The sequence below is a fragment of the Lactuca serriola genome, chromosome 4 (genome assembly GCF_051521515.1).
Source record: "Lactuca serriola cultivar US96UC23 chromosome 4, Lser_US96UC23_V15, whole genome shotgun sequence".
Lineage (NCBI taxonomy): Eukaryota > Viridiplantae > Streptophyta > Magnoliopsida > Asterales > Asteraceae > Lactuca > Lactuca serriola.
In genome coordinates, this window is record NC_136411.1 from 189,882,323 (window position 1) to 189,900,551 (window position 18,229).

Here is an 18,229-nt window from a genome sequence, read left to right on the forward strand (position 1 = left end):
CTCAAATAGATCTTGGAGAACCAAGATGCACCCTGTATCTGATTGAAAAGGTCATCAATCCGTGGAAGTGGGTAACAGTTGTTCACTTTTAACTTTTTCAACTCTCGATAATCAGTACACATGTGTTGGGACCCATCTTTCTTCTTCACAAATAAAATCGGCGCTCCCCAAGGTGAACTACTAGGCCAGATAAACTACTTGCCCATTAGCTATTGAAGCTGAGATGACAACTCTTGCATCTCTGATGGTGCTATTATGTATGGTGCCTTAGCAATCAGGGTCGCGCCAAGAACCAAATCAATCCTAACTCAACCTGCCTCTCAGGAGGCACACCTGGTAATTCCTCCGGAAACACATCTAGGAACTCTCTAACTACGTGCACAACCGAAACCGAGCCCTCCTTCCCGACCCGAGTGTCAACGACATACATGAGGTAACCCATACACCTATGTTGTAGATACTGCGAGCCCTGGCAGCAGAACAAAAGGTTGATCCAACCCTGTTACCTTCTCCATAAATAACCAGTTCTCCCCCACTTGGGGTCCAAACTACCACCCGCTGACCCTCATAGTCAATCATTGCACCAAATTTACTCAACCAGTCCATCCTTACTATCATGCACACATCCCCCATGAGGATAGGGATCAGATCATTCGGTTAAGACACCCCAAAAATCTCCAAAATGCAATTCGAAAGATGCTAAATGTAGAACTCTCGTACTCATTGGTAATGGAAACTCGCAACAAACACTCTAACTCTCCAAGAGACACATTAAAACTCCTACTGATGGACTGAGACACAAAGGATCGACTCGCACCCGAGTCAAAAAGCAGAAGACCAGACAAGGAATTCACTAAGAAGTTACCTAGCAGAATCATAAACATAAGCATACCATAAAATAATTTTATAGAATAATAAATGAAAACATACCAGTAACGACGTCTAGTGTCGTCCTGGCCTCCTTTTCTTTAAGCTGGAAAGCATGACCTCAAGCCCCAGGGGCTCCGTCCTGGCGTCCATCCATGATCCTCGAAGTAGCCAGGGCTAGAGCCTACACCAGCCTGGCAGCAAGCAAATGAAAGTGAGCCTTCACATGGCCCACCTGATCACAATGGTAAAAAAATTCAGGTGCTCGGTATCGGGGCCTGCTGTCAATAATAACTCGCATAATGTCCCTCATTTCCATATTTGTGGCATCCAGAAGAAGATCAAAAAATAACCTCATGAACCTTGTCACACATGCCATAAGTGCGGCCCCTCTATCCTTCAGATCGTGCCTCAGCGGTCTTGAATTGTTTGGTTGCAGGCTATGACTGAACGGGAGCCTGCCTCTACTCCCTCGTTTGGGTCTCTATCTCAATCTCTCACATCCTTACAACATCCTCAAGCTCATTGAGGGTACTATAATGTTTGGTAGACATAAACTATCGAATATCAATCTTAAGAATGCTCAAGTATCGTGTCATCTAGGCCTGCTCCGAAGCAGCAAACTCAAGACAGAATAGAGCCCTCTCAGTCAACATCTTGGTGATCTCCATCACTGTCACTGTCTTCTATCTAAAATCCAGGTACTCCTAAGCCAATCTCTCCCTCTCCACCAGGGGAACACATCTCATGCAAAACATCTCCGAGAACTGCTCCCAAGTAACAGCAGCCCTTTGTTTTGGAGTATAAGAACCGGTCACCAGGTTACACCAGTCCTTCGCGTCCAGCCGAAAATGGTTCAAGGCGCACCTGACCTTCCAGTCCTCTGGAAAGGAACGGGTGAAAAAGTAGCCCTCCATATCATAAATCCATCTCATATCCATAATCGAGTCCTTGACCCCATCAAACTCTAGGGCTTCGTGTTGCTGAAGTCTTGGTACTGCAAGGAACCTCCTCCTCGGCTTCTCGTGAACACCATACTAAAAATGAACCAAGCTTAAATAAAAATGCCATGATTATACTATTACCACCATCACAGAGAGGCTAAACCCTCGGGGTTTGTAACTTCCTTTCTACGCTTATAGGTCCTATGATCTAGTAGTACGGGCCCATACTACCTTCCGCACCTACCTGTATTTGTGTCAACCGATCATCACAAACTAACCTGAAACAAACCCACAACTAGGATATACATTCATCCTATATTCAATCTCTCGGGTGTGGCTAACCATTCCTTTACTAGCCTGCTACACCCATACTCACTCATGAAACTTCCACCAACCCTATAGTTGCTCGTGCATGCTAATCATACATAACACTGGATCCCATGTACAGTTGAATACTTTATTCTACCCTAAGCCCACAACCAAACAAGGAACATGAAATAAAGTTAAACCAAACATTCTCAAGCTATAGAATCTTAGTTATATACAACTATGATGCACACACTAAGCAACTATAGTAATGATATCAATTTCATCTAACATATAAGAAGTTCTCCTAGACTATCATGCATCATACATCAAGAAATTCTATCATGCAATTCCTGAAGATCCCTAGCCTATCACTAGCTTGCAGCTCTATCATAAAAAAATAACAGTGTGGGTAACTTGGGGTATACTTTCTTGCTCTGGTTGATCATACACATATCATCCTTCCTTGGTTAATTTTGAAAACAATTTTTTGAAAAATCATTTTGAACACTCTAACAGATCCTTAGTTTGAGCCTGGATTCACACGAATGATCATCCAATTCTCTCAAACCAGGGCTCTGATACCAACTTGTAACATCTCAAATTCACAATAAAAAAATTTCCATTTTTAATTAAAGAGAAATCATTGTATTCAATCAACCTAAGTCATAAAAACCCAAGATCAAGTACAAATGTTCCAAAATCAATGTATCATAACATCTGCAAAACATACTACTAAAGGATGTGTATGATCACGTATTTGCTTTCCCCCTATCATATGAAGTACCTAAAACATAAAACTTAAACTGTAAGCAAAAGCTTAGTAAGTTCCCCCAAAGTACCACACACAACCATGACAGATAACAACATGCATAAATGAGCCTTCAGCCTGACTGTATCGCCTCACATGGCATACAACCTATCTGGACCGCTCTTTGGGCCTTTGGCCTGAATGGACTGCCTTATAGACATTCAGTCTATCCGGACCGCCCTGGGTATCTTGGCCTTTAGAACAAAGCAGGATCGCCTCAACCCAACAACCGTAACATATCGACATATACAACAATAACCAACAACACATGTAATCATACTGATCTACCAATCTAACGCATACTCAGTGAACACAAGTAATCATATAGACCTACCAATCTAACACATACTCAGCACAATATTAATCCAATATACCAGGATACATAATCCAGTGGGTTGGCATTGGTGCCTTCGACCCATAAGTATAGTGAGGAAAACTCACCTCATAGTCTGAAAGATTGAAAAAAAGAGTGTTACTCTAAATGCCAACTCTACACGTCACCTATGCAACAAACAATTACCTATACTCAAACTTCAGCCCAAAATACCCAAAATGCCCCTAAGTCAAACTTGGTCAAAGTCAAAGTCAACTCTAGTTAGCCGCCACATCGTGGCTACTAATCGACAGAACAGACGGGTCTCGACCTAGTCGCCACGTTGTGTCAACCTAAGCCACGCCATGGGGACTGATTTGGACAGCTTAAGCCATTAAGTCATTATTCTCCAACCTCAAGAGCTCCAAAGCTCAGATCTGGTCTTTCCCATGCTCTTGATGGATAAATTTTCCTACTTTATTCCTCAAGACCCCTCAATAAGTCAAGATCCCAAACCCTAACTCCTAAGGACAACTTAATGCATCAAGACTCTCATTAAGCATCTAATCCTTAGAGTTGCACCTCCAATGTTTCTAGAATGACTTCATACTCCTAATAAACCCTAAATATCATGGCTTTATGGACATGCATGTCTAATGCATTTCCTTTCCATTTTAGGTTAAAAACTAGGGTTTAATGACCAAAACTCAATGCATGACACCAAAACTTATTCATAATTCAAATCCAATACACCAATTACTCTATTTGACCTGGAGATTCATAAAGTTGCAAACTTTATGAGATCCCACTACTCAAATGACATCAAGACATGGAGGCTGAATGATCACAAAACCCTTGCCTTAATGTTCTTTATATAGGGCCTAAATCCTGAAATTATGGTTTTTTTACTATAAACTCCTGCCACGTCGTTGCGGGCCATTTAAATCCCACGCTCCAAAACATTCCACCATGCCGTGGTGATGCTACACCATATTGTGGCTACCTAATTTAAAGTTAATACATAAAAAAGTTGATTCATACCCGGAATGAATGTTACATTGTGTATGCTAGAATTCTTAAATTAATTATTTGATGCAAAAAGATAGTTTTCAGGTCATGCTAGTAGTGAGGTGTAATCATATTGTTAAAATGTAGTGATTTGCATGTTATATTTCTATTTTTTCATACTTTAATAAAATTAGAAATTGCATTCTAGAAGTTAGTTGTTAAAAGGTATAATGATGTTATGTGGTAATTTTGAGAGTATACCTTTATTATTGAAGTGAGATGTTATATGCCTTGGAACAATAAATAAAATAATAGTAATATACAAGCATGATTACATAATGTTATTGACACGATTAGATTGCATGACTAAACATCTTGTATGAAGTATGTTTATTTTCCTATCCATGTGCTTAGGATTGACTCATTGTGTTGATGTTAACATTTGTTTCGTTGCTTGTTGTTTTTGCTTTGCATTGGTATAGGTAGCTTGATATTGATGGTCTGGTGAGGTTGGGACTTTTGGGTAGTTCTTATTATGTCATTTAGAGATGATACCAGTTTGAGACTTGTTGTGATGTTTTGTTTATACTTTGTATTGGTACTTGTTTTGGTACCAGCTTGCAACTTTAAATTTTGATGGTTTTTTTAAAGTAATATTGGTGATGTTTTCAATACAATAAAAGACTCATGTTGCCTAAATCTGTTAAATAATACTTTTAAAATAAAAAATGAGGTGAAAATCACGGTGTTATAAGTTTGTATCAGAGCCATGTTGTGAGTAACCTAAATACAGAGTTCGGTGTTCAGACTCACGTGTATACTGGATCAATTAGGTGCTTTAGGCTTTTAAAGGGGGGATATGTGCTTTGAGTTTTATGTTATTTGTTATATACCTTAGGTTTCTTACTCTTTTCAATACTAAAACATCCTCTCTTCTTTCTCGCGGATCCAGTAGTCATTAATATCACTCAACATTTAAGGAAATGGTTCCATCCCTAAGGAACAACAATCGAGGAGTGACAAGAAGTGGTCTAAATTACCAAAAAGGATTGAGGCGAGTTGCATTTCCAATGTCTGAAGTTTCTTGTGACCCAAAAGATCAGTTATCCCAAAAAAATCATAGCTCGAATGGTGTTGCGCGTATCGGTGAAATGGAGGATCATCTTAGGGTGATGCATTTCCAAGCTATTAGCTTATCTTTGGTCGACGTTAGAGTAGAAAGAGAACCATTATATAGTCTAATATTTCAAGCATGGTATGGAAGTTAGAAAATGAAATAGGTATATAAGCCTCTAACCTAAACTGGGGAGAAAGGAAACTTCGTGGTAATGCTCGAAGCAAACATATGTAGGTGTTAATATTAGTATTAGGCCCGTACTATCATAAGCACAAGATGTATGTGTAGGACTAGAAGAACTATAAGGAAACCCGAGGACCTGGTGGACGGTACTCATAGGTGGAACGGAGGTAGGAATGGTAGACCTTTATGTGTTATCGTCTTTTGTGCTCGATTTGTGATTCTTCATAGTCCATTGATTTCTAAATTAGATATTGTGGTGGCAATAAGGAATTTTGTTATGGTGCAGGAGAAATTAGATCAACGTTCGATCATAATATATGGTCACACCTTTTATCTTACTCTAATTCTGATAGGGATCAAAATATTCGACGTTGTCCTTGGTATGGATTTGTTGTCAGCCAATCGGGCTAAGATCCTTTGTTTTGAGAAGTTTGTTCGAATTAAACTTGCCAAGGGAGGAAATATTATTGCTCGTGGGCAAAAATCTCTAGGGTCTATGCCGATTATTTCTATGATGAAGGCACATAAGTTCCTAGCGAAGGGATGTGAGGTCCTATTGGGTTCATGAGATCGAGAGCATAAGGAAGATAGTGGATATTGCCGATATGGAGATGGTTATGGAGTTTAGTGATGTTTATCCTGATGAGTTGCCTAGTTTACCGTCGCCATGGGAGGTAAAGTTCCGGTTCGATCTCATTCCTGACGCGACTTCAGTAGCCAAGGTGTCATATCAGTTAGATCCATCAGAGATGGAGATGTGGTCTCAGTTGTAGGAGTTACTAGAGCGGGGTTTCATCAAACCGAGTTCCTCACCTGGGGGAGGATCGGTCCTATTTGTGAAGAAAAAGGATGGATCTATGCGAATGTGTATTGACTACAATGAATTGAATAAGGTGAATGTGAAGAATAAATACCCACACCAGAGGATCGATGATCTCCTTGATCAGTTACAGAGAGTTAGTCGCTTTTCAAAGATAGATTTGCATTCGGGGTATCATCAGGGGCAGCTCTGTGAGTTAAATTACTCAGTGCATGATTTGGAGTTGGCAATTGATGTATTTGCACTCAATTTATGGATAAATTACTTGTGTGTGATGAAGTGAAAATTATATACTAATCATAAGAGCTTTCAGCATATTCAGAATAAAAAAGAATTGAATATGAGACAATGAAGATGGGTAGAGTAGCTTACAGGTTACGATTGAGATATTAGTTATCATCCAGGGAAATCAAATGTGGTAGCTGATGCTCTGAGTCGTAAGGAACCGAGGGTGTCTTATCACCTGAAGTCTATGGTATTGGTTGTGGTTTCGGGTAAATTTGAGCAGTTACGGACTGCTCAGGCTGAGGGTTTGAAAGAAGACCATGTGAAGGGTAAGATAATGGTCAAGCAACAAGCACTTTTGGTAGAAGATAGTCAGCAAGTTAGGACCTTTCAAGGGCGACTATGGGTCCTTAAGGTGGGTGTTGTTCATGACACACTATTACGAGACACACATAGATTAATGTACTAGATCCACCTAAGCATGAAGAAGATGTAGCAAGACCTGAAAGCCAATTATTGGTTACCAATTATGAAGAGGGAGATAACAAAATATGTGTCGGAGTGTGTGACTTATGCTCAAGTCAAGGCTGATCACATCAACCATATGGTAAATTATAGCAACCGGAGAATCCCTAGTGGAAATAAGATAAGATCACGACGGATTTCGTCACAAAATTATCGACAACGTCGCGAGGCAATGATATGATTTGGATAAACTTAGACTGGTTGACGAAAAGCACCCACTTTTTTGGTAACCAAGGAGAATGAGAAGTTGGAGAAATTGGCAAAGATGTATGTGGAAGAGGTGTGTGTATGCCCCATATGAGTGGATTAATTAATTATAAAATTAATTAAAATAAAGGGGAATACCATGGTGGAAGGATATCGTTGGAGGAAAGAGCTTAAGCCAAATCAATGTCGAGTGGTTTTTTAGGTAACCATTTTGAAACATGGTTCTAGTGCACTTGGTGTACGGGGACTGGAGTGATGTTGGCTACTCAAAGTCGGAGTAGTGAACACGGAGAACCAGGGACAGTGTTATAGGTGGGATTCGTACCTTATTTTGTGCAATGAGTCGTCAGGTCACGTTATTAGCGAATGAGGTCTCTTTGAGGATTTTAGCAATGTTTTAGACCATGTAACAAGGGACATTAAAAGTAATGATAGCGATGAATATAATAAAATAATTATTGCAAGGAACGAATATCCAAAATAATATATATATATATATATATATATATATATATATATATATATATATATATATATTAATAATAAGAGATGAATTTTGATTGACACGATTAGGTTGCATGACTAAACATCTTGTATGGAGTATGTTTATTTTCCTATATATGTGTTTGGGATTGACTCATTATGCTGATGTTGACACTTGTTTCTTTGTTTGTTGTGGTTTTGGGTTGGTATAAGTAGCTTGACATTGATGGTCTAGTGAGGTTAGGACTTTTGGGCAGTTATTATTATTATGTTAGTTAGAGATGATATCAGCTTGATACTTGTCGTGATGTTTCATTTATACTTGGTTTTGGTACCGGTTTGCAAATGGTTTATTTTTTAAAGTAATATTGTTGATGTTTTCAATACAATAAATAAGATTTCCGTTGCCTAAATCTGTTAAATAATGTTTTTTAAAAAAAAATACGATAGAAAAATGGGTGTTACACTTTTGGTCAAATGTCATTGGGGACTTAAAAAGGGATATAATGGCCTATGGTCCAGATGTATCAAAGTTTGGTATAAGCTTTCTTGCATTGACAAGAAGCCTTTGGTTAAGGTCTCCATTCCTGGTATTTGGAATACTATTTCAAAGATCATAGACGATGTTAGAGATTGGGTAGTCAATCTTAAAGGTTTAATGGTGAGACATTTAGGTAATGGAAAGAGTAGTCACTTTCGGAAAGACAAATGGTCTGACAGGTTGATCCTTAAAGATTTGTTTATGGAGCTTTATTGCATTGAGGTGAACAAAAACTACAAGTTAGTGACATATTACATGTAAGGGTTCCAATTGCTTTCAGAGCAATTGTCGAGGCAGTTAAGAAGGGGGATAAAAGCTGAGTCGCTGGTGGTGCTGTACAATGAAATTATTGTTTTTAGCTTGTTTGTTGTCGTCTGTGATTCCTGGAGATGGAAATGTCATGCCTCAAGTCTTTTTTCAGTTCATTCGTTGCATGAGGTGTTAGCAAAAGTAGATAGGTATGTGGGGAATATTATTTTTCAGTTTATGTGGGTGAACTGGATTTCCTATCAAGGTAGTTGTTTTCCTTGTATAGGTTGTTCTTGGATAAAATCCATGTCAACAAGAATATTATAGCGAGAGGCGTGGTTTTGATAATTTAATGTCTTCCCTTTGTCCTTTTTTCTTGAATGTTGAGGAAGATGTGGATCATCTTTTCTTTGATTGGTATTATGCGAAGGTTGTGAGGAGGTAGTGGAGCAATTGGTTGGGTCTGCTTCCAGGTTTGCCAGCCAATAGTGCCAATCTCATGTCAAAGGTGGAGATAATGGGGTTGAGAAAAATGGGCTCCAAGCTTAGATGGGCTTTGATTTATGCATTTTTTTTCTTTTTTTTTTTGGTATCTCAACATTTTCAACATAGATTGAAATTTCATTTAATAGATTGGTTTGTGTGGTGTAATACCCCCCCTTTCTTTCCCATCTTGTAATGTTTGTGTGACGTTTTTTTAATGCCTCGCTAGCCTTAATATATTTCAGTCGTTCAAAGAAAATAAAAACATATCCATACAACATTAATAGATATTGTGAAATAAAAATATAAGCGTTCTACAAGAAAACAAACCTGTAATATCTTACCAACGTTAACTATTTCATGAGATAAAGGCATAATCAAACAATGAAAAACCATAAACAACCATCGACGTTCGCCTTTGGTACCCTCTATTTCAAAACCAAAGTACAACAATTAATCCATAAGGTACTACTCATGATGCATAAGGTACAACTCATTTTAACAAGTGGTTGCACTTATTTGCATTGGGAATAATTTCTCAAGCATATAATGAATGTACAAGACAGGTGACATAAGAGGTGGTCCATATTATACCCAGGGGAAAAACCAGTTGTCAGCTTGTTCATTGATACGAATTATATAATATTTTTAGGTCAAGTTTTTAGTCAATGTGCTCTTTGAACTGAAGTCTTGAACAAGAGAACATATAGCTTCTGATCCATGGAGAAGTACAAGAATCCACCCACTGAATGTGTCACAAATGACCCAAAACTCAACCCAACAATACAATGCCATGCTGGTCCATAAATCTCATCGAACTCCTGCAAAATAACATTAAGAATTATTAGCGATTCTAAAATAACCGATATTTTTTGTATCTTTTAATACATAAAGCAAAAAATAATTATAAACAAGTGAAAATGTTAAATAATTTTCATTACAAAAAAATAAAAAATAAAAAATAAAAAAAAATAAGTTACTGAGATGATAAGATGTAATAGGAATCATATGCTAAATTGTTTTTGCCAGTGTGAATTCTCTATTCATGTCAGTCAATAATGGGAAGTCACTTTCCGACTGGAGTTGGTACAATTTTTTTGATGTTACTGTTTTTATCCATTAATGATTGCTATGTAAGGAATATATATATAAAAAATTAAAATGATGTTACTGTTTTTATCCATTTGGTCAAGTCATTTAATTTTCATTCAACCATAATTGCTACAATTGGTAAGATATGATTGTTGGATAATGGACGATGGATCCAACACATGTAATTTTGAAATACATGTGAAAACTAGTAATAATTTAGCCAAAACTACATGTGAAAACTAGTAGTAATAACTTAGGGCTAAAAAAAAATAATAAAAAAAAAAGAACATTATTTGTAGTATTTATCAATTGGCATAGTATAACTTTTAACCATTTAAGATAATGAATCTATTTTTTTTAGTTATTCCATGTAAATAGTAAATTAGTAAGTTTGTTACATTGACATGGTTAAATTTTACATAAAAAGATAATAAATGATAGTTTGTGACATAAATGATTAAAAAACATGTATGCTTGATTTGATAAATAATACAAGTGTGTTCATTTTTTACAATAAGCCTTTTCTTTTATCAAAACAAAGAAATAAACCAAATAATGAAGTCTCGTTAATTATTCCTGGTATCATACACAAATAACATTTACGCATAATTAATCAAATAATTTCTTGGACAACATATACATTTTTTGGGTTCAAATAACTCGACCCAAAATCATTAAAAAGAATTGAAAATAAATTAGATAATAACTCAACAGATTAATTAATGTGTAGGACATGCCACCATAAATCAGTTAAAATATGTAACAATAAAGAAACATCAAAATCATGACAATAATTGGTAATAACCCCACCAAAAAACACAAAATATTTGTGCATAATTAAGAGTGATAGAAGCTTTAATCTTTTACCTTTTTGAGTGTCGAAGCAAGCGTCTTTGCAGTGAATTTTTCCAAGCTATCATACGTCTTTCTTGTTATATCCACAGCATGAATTTGCATGAATGGAGGCATGTCAGCAGACACCACTTTGACGCCATTAAAGATCAAGAAATCAGCTAGTTCCACCTTCGAGCTACAACACCCAAATGATCTTCTTTTGCCCCTATCGAATCCAACTAATGGCAAAGATTGCATCTTTATCTCATACCCTTGTTGTAATTTCCTCATCTTTTCTTGATTTCCTGGCAATAAATTTACATTCTTCCTGGGTTCGTTGCTGCTAATTACAATGGCTTTCTTGATGCTTTCTTGCTGATGCTCCTCGTTAATAAAATGCGGGTTTCCTCTGGTTCTTTGACTCTGCGATTTGGTCAAAGATGCGGCGGCGAGGCGGTGGGAGACGGTGAACTCGGCTTGAGGGTGAATGGAGGGTTTTGAAAAGGATCGAGCTTTGTGATTCAAGTATAATCTTGAGAAGTGAGTGGATATATCCTGGATAGTGGTTGAGGGAGGTGGGTGGTGGTTTGCGGTGGTGGGATCTATGGCTGTTTTAGGGGTGGGAGCTGATAGGTTTCGCCGGTGGGTAGCGTTATATGACATTGCGATGGTGTTTTTGCGGTGGCGGTGGTGATTGAGAGTAATTTTAGGGCATTCTTGAAAATGGGTTCGGAGGAGTGGGTGAGTTCATGGGTAGGGGTAGAAGGCAAGGGGATAGGGGGTGGGGGTAGGGGTAAAGTAGAGCACAGGATTTTATGGGGGTAAGGGTTTCGTTGTCTTTTTCTTTTGTTAATAATAACTCACATACATAAGAAACGATTTGAGAAAATGAATTGTTTTTGGCTGGTTTATGGCTTATTTTCTATGTATTTATAATTGTTTTGGTGTATTTTTATGTGAACGGTAGGTATATATGTGTTTGATTTCTATGTGAATCGAGGGGGATTAAACATGATTCGAAGTTCAGGAAATATCGTTTTATTTATATTTTAATAACTTTATTTTTTATAAATTTAAATAACAAATTTGTTGGAAGTGTTTATATATGATCATTATAATAAGCTGTAACAAGTTATAGTCGGTTATCATTGTCATATATAAACATTCTTAGCAAGTTCGTTATATATATATATATATATATATATATATATATATATATATATATATATATATATATATATATATATATAAAAGTTACCTAAATGTAAGTAAATGAAAATGTAATTACCTGATAATTCAATTTTTTTTACATTCTAATTTTGATTTCCGTATAAAATTTAACATAAATGGTTAATATTTTTAAAACCATCATATTTTTGGTAAATATCTTTTTAAAATACACTGTTTTGTAACAAAAACTCCAGACTTGACAGGGAAAGAAATTGTTGGCACTACAACGAACCAGCAACTCGACACTACTTGGCGGTCTTGCATCGCAGTCTGCTCCTGGGGAACAGTATCTAGGGAGGTTTTAAAGAATTTGCAATGTGATGGCAGCTAGGTATCATTTCGGAGACTCGCTAACAACATTACCTCAGTCCAGTCCAAATCCAGCACCAAGACCCGACGGCCTGAGCTAATGTTGCAACATAAACACATTGTTATTTTATAGAAATTTATTGTTTAAGATATTAAATAAAAAAAATTAAAATTTACAAGAGACTAAAAGTATCTGAGATGGAGATCAATAACGTGAAAAAGAACACCATCTTTAATTAAGTTTGCTCTATGAATTACAAGAATTTAAAATACAAAAAATAGAAGTAGCTTTTATCTACATCGATATATATATATATATATATATATATATATATATATATATATATATATATATATATATATATATATATATAAAGAGAGAGAGAACTATTTGATAATTATGCTACCAGAAATGGCTCTCAACATGTCGTGACCAATTTAAATGCTCATAAACGGTCAAAAATATTGTTTTAAAATTTTTTCATTAAATCTATTAATATTGCAAACATTATGATCCACCGTCTAAATAAAAAAGAAAATTGACTTATCATGTTAATTATCTTTTCATTTTGTTAACATCTTGGTAATTTTTTTGTACACATCTAGGTAACAATTTTCGTTTGAAGTGTTCACATATGACCATTATGACCGACTGGAACTTGCTACAACCACTCATAATGGTCATATGTAAACACTTCCAACAAGTTCGTTAGATACATATGTACAAAAAAAAGTTACGCAGATGTGAATAAAACGAAAAAGTAATTACTCTGATAAGTCTATTTTAATTCCCTTGAAGTTATAGTTGGGTTATTATTGATCAATGAGCCTCCTTAATACAAAACTAGCGGAAAAACATGGGCTTCATCCCGGGCCGTTTTTTGTGTTTTTTATGAAAAAATATAAAAGTTTTTACTACAATGACCAAAAGTATCAAAATGGTTAAAGAATTAACGGGGTAATTAGCAAGTTTTTAAAAAATGGATCAAAGTTGTCAATTCGTTAAAGTTTTGTGGCCAAACTTTGAATATTAAAATATTCCTAGAAAATGTAAAAATTTTGATTGGAATGACCAAAAGTGTTAAAATGGCTAAAAAATAAGGGACAAAGTTGACAAAAAAACATGCAAGTTTACTATTCATAAAGAAACAAAGTTTATATATATATATATATATATATATATATATATATATATATATATATATATATATATATATATATATATATATCAAGGTTGTAAAAATCGTTCGGCGGTAGCTCGACGGTCGACTGGTGTTAAGGGATTAATCGGTCTTGGCGGGGATTAATCGGCGACCATAGATTATTAATAAAATATTTAAATTAATCAAATATTAATATATCTTAAGAAAAACAAGTACTTCAAAATTAGAAAATAAGAAAATTTGTAATTTGAAATTTTGAAAATACAAAAATATGAACATTTTGGTACAATATTTGAAATTTTGAAAATTTGAAAATTTTGGATTAAAAAAAAGATGATCCTTTGAATTTCTTTTTAATTTTAAGATCTTTTTGACATTTTTTTGACTTTTTTCGACTTTTATTGACTTTTTTGACTTTTTTTTTACATTTGTTGACCGATTAATCCTGCCAATACCGATTAATCACGATAAACCCGATTAATCCTAAATTTCCGATTAATACCCTAATCCTCGACGGTTGGAGAACGCCAAACGATTAATCCCGATTTCTGCAACCATGATATATATATATATATATATATATATATATATATATATATATATATATATATATATATATATATACACTAGTTTATAACCCGTGGAATCCACGGTTATAAAATTAGTTAAATTTTCATAATAAAAATTTATAGTTATTAATCAATTATTTTAAATAAATTATTAATTAAGAGATATATCAAACTTTTAAAGTTATTATAAATTCAAATTTAACATATAATTAGAAAATATAAATTTAAATTTTGAAATAAGTTGCCTAATATATCTAAATGACACATAGCATAATATTGATGGGAAATTATATTAGAGTGACACTTGGCAAATGAAGATTAAAACTATTTATTTATTAGAATTAGATTATATATATATATATATATATATATATATATATATATATATATATAAGTTACAATTTGTGTGCTAGTAGCATAAAAAACATTAATGATGTCACATTGTGTTAAATGCAAGAAATAAAAACATATTTTTTATTCGTTTATAATAACACTAGTTTATAACCCGTGAGAACCATAGTTATAAAATTCATTAAATTTTCATATTAAAAAATCAAAATTATTAATCAATTATTTTAAATAAATTATTACTTAAGAGATATTTTTATATTTATATAAAATTATAATCGTTGACTTAAATAAATACATGAAATTATATGACCTTGTAGTCTGTATTAATTTAATTTTATTTTTTAATCTAATGTTATTAATTTAATATAATTAGAGTGAAAATTTTTAAAATTTGAAATTTAAAAAGGAGAATCAATTAATAATTTAATGTAATTAGAGAAAAATTTTAAAATTTGAAATTTCAAATTGATATTTAATTGGTTAACATGTGGCATGATATGTAACATACAATATTAATGATGAGTTCTAATAGTATAACACTTAGCAATAGGAGAATAAACATATTCATTTATTAGAATAGAGATATTTGATCTTGAATAAAAACCTAAATTATGTTATTTTTTCTAAAAATATTTTTAAAAGTATCCATCTAACGTTTCTTGCAACTCTTGTTAATGAATCAGAGGTAAGAGTATCACTTCACGTAAGATTATGAAAATTTAGGTATACATAATAGGCAAAACACACTTTACAAAATGATTAGGTTTAATAATACATAAGAGTAGAAGTGATAATCATGTCATGTCATACGGGTTCGTATCACATCAAAACAGTAAATGGGTTTAGAGTGTTTTATCCTAACCTGACACGTTTAATTAATGTGTCGTGTTATGTCAACCCATTTATTTTCGTGTCGAGTTCATGTCGGGTTTCGTGTTAAAGGTATACATTGAAATATGTTGTGTCATGTGAGGTTGAAACACTAAACATGTTGAAATAGTAGGAGTTAGGCAAACGAAAATGAAAAACTAATAGTTGGAAGGCGGAATAGTTAAAATCATAGCAAATTCAAATAACAATAAAATGAAAAGAGTATGAGCTAAGGAGGTGGAAGACGAGATCATGAGGATGAGAGAGTGGTTAAAAAGATTGTGTAGTTTACGAGAGAACAAAAAAACAAAAAATAAATTATTAATCTAGACGACTAATTCATTTCCACATTACAAAACAACTCAATCTAAACGTTTTCATTTACTTATGATTTTGTTTTTAAATCTTTCTAGTTTCATTAAAGATTCAAAAAAACTTGCGTATAAATAAACGAGTTATTTTCGAGTCATATTCGAATTGAACTTCTCAACCCTAACCATGTGTGTTTAATTTTCGTACCATGTCGTATCAACTCGTTTATTTGAAACGAGTTGAAATGCTTTACTCAAACCCGTTTATTTCGTGTCGTATCGGTTTTTTCCACCTCCAAATAGGAGTTCACTTCTCGTTTGTGAGAGCAAATATTAAAAAGAAAAACATTTTTACAACCATATAAACATGATAATAAATATTTGAGAAAAACATATTAGGAAAAAAATTAAAAAGAAATTAATTCATAAAAATGATAAAAACAAATCTTACAAACATACATAAAATGAAGATTTTAAAATTGTAATATATATATATATATATATATATATATATATATATATATATATATATATATATATATATAGGATGATCAAATGAGAACACCAAAAAGGTTGAGAATGCGAGAACAGTTCTGGACCAATCAATATATAAGGATATATTAGTAATTTTATATTTTAATTAAATTAAAATAAAATAAAATTCAATCAAATCCCTTAAATTTATGATCAGTTACCAAAAAACAAAGAAATATTAGATTGTTATTTTTATTATTAATGGAATATAAAAACATTTTTGTCAAATTTATTTTAAAATTGAAAAAAATATATTTTTTTCTTAAAAAAATATATTTTTTTTGCTTGTATTTCACTTTTTTTTTCAAAAAATGAATAGAAATCTAATCCTAAATCAAACCTTTATTCAAAAACGAAAATTTTCTTCAAAAACCCCAATACGACTCTAATCACAAATGAATATATATATCAATTTACAAATAATCAAATGTTTTTTTTTTCATCAAATAAAAATACAAATAGTGTAAAAATTAACATTACTGAAAAAAGTGAATATCTCTAATCATAAAGAAATACAATGTTATTCAGAAATAAATACAGCCACTCACATATGAATACACTGTTATTTACAAATAAATACACTTCTATTCATAAATAAATAGAAAATAAAAAATAGTGTAAAAATTAATATTTCTTCATAAAATGAATGTCTCTAATCATAAATTAATACACTCATTCAAACATGAATACACTCATTCATACATGAATACACTACTATTCATATTTGAATACATATTTTGTCATAGATGAATACATCAAAATATAATACAGTTTTTCATTCTCCTCTAGCTCAAATTCTTCACATTTCATCTTTTCAAACAATTCCAATGGACGTTCATAAAAACCCATATTACATATATCATTAAGTTCAATGAACCATATATCTCTCACAATTAAATAGCTTATGTGCACAACCTTTTCCTGTGAATCTGATCCAAGTCTACACGAAGGTGATCAATTATAAACCAAAACAATAATGTGTTTACGTAACACTCTAAAAATTCAAGCCAATTAAACTTTTTAAAAACCACCCAATTTCATTAAGTTATTACAAAAAGGTTTTCAATACATTTATTATCAGAGTATTCCCAGAACCACATCATAAAACAAGAACATGAGGAGCGGTACGATCACGCTTTCGCCTTGCCACGGTCTCCTGAAGTACCTGAAACATTTAAACCATAACTGTAAGCCCGAAAGCTTAGTGAGATACCCCCAAAATACCGATACACATATAGTCCACATGGCAATATCAACATTAGCATATCATATCAATCAAAACAAAACAGCATGTATTGGGTCCACAGCTTTACAAGCTGGACTACCCCTGGGCCCTCAGTACGAGTCTGGAATGCCTACCGGGCCCTCAGCTCGTATCTGGAATGCCATCGAGCCCTCAGTACGAGTCTGGAATGCCTACCAGGCCCTCAGCTCGTATCTGGAATGCTCCTGAGTCCTCAGTAAGAGTCTGGAATGCCTACCGGGCCCTCAACTCATATCTGGAATACTCCCGAGTCCTCAGTATGAGTCTGGAATGCCTACCGAGCCCTCAGCCCATATCTGGAATACTCTAGGGTTTGTTGGCTACCGCACGGAGCAGTACAACCTCAACCCATCCCACATAACATGTCGACATGTAATAGATAATTACACATAAAGGTAATCAATCAATATCACAGGTAGTGGAGGGTCGTTAGCCGAACGGGTAGGATAGGACAAAACCTTCCATTATAAGTATAATGAAGTACAAAAGTAACTAAATGTTTTACAAATTCCCAATCTTAGTTACTTAGGCAAAAGTGAATTGATGCAATTCCATGAAATTACACTTTATGCCCTTGCGAAGACGTTAGTGTAGCGTGTGTGGTTTACCGGCACACTAAA

At 33.9% G+C, this 18,229-nt stretch overlaps 1 protein-coding gene across 1 annotated transcript; it reads right to left on the reverse strand.

Moving 5' to 3' along the window:
- Positions 1-9,467: 9,467 nt before the first annotated feature.
- On the reverse strand, positions 9,468-11,791 carry LOC145103077 (uncharacterized). Its single transcript, XM_079040617.1, has 2 exons — positions 11,042-11,791; positions 9,468-9,903 (listed from the first exon to the last, which is right to left on the reverse strand). Exons 1-2 carry the CDS (start codon positions 11,669-11,671, stop codon positions 9,748-9,750), a joined length of 786 nt encoding a protein of 261 aa, XP_078896743.1. The 5' UTR covers positions 11,672-11,791; the 3' UTR covers positions 9,468-9,747.
- Positions 11,792-18,229: the final 6,438 nt, after the last annotated feature.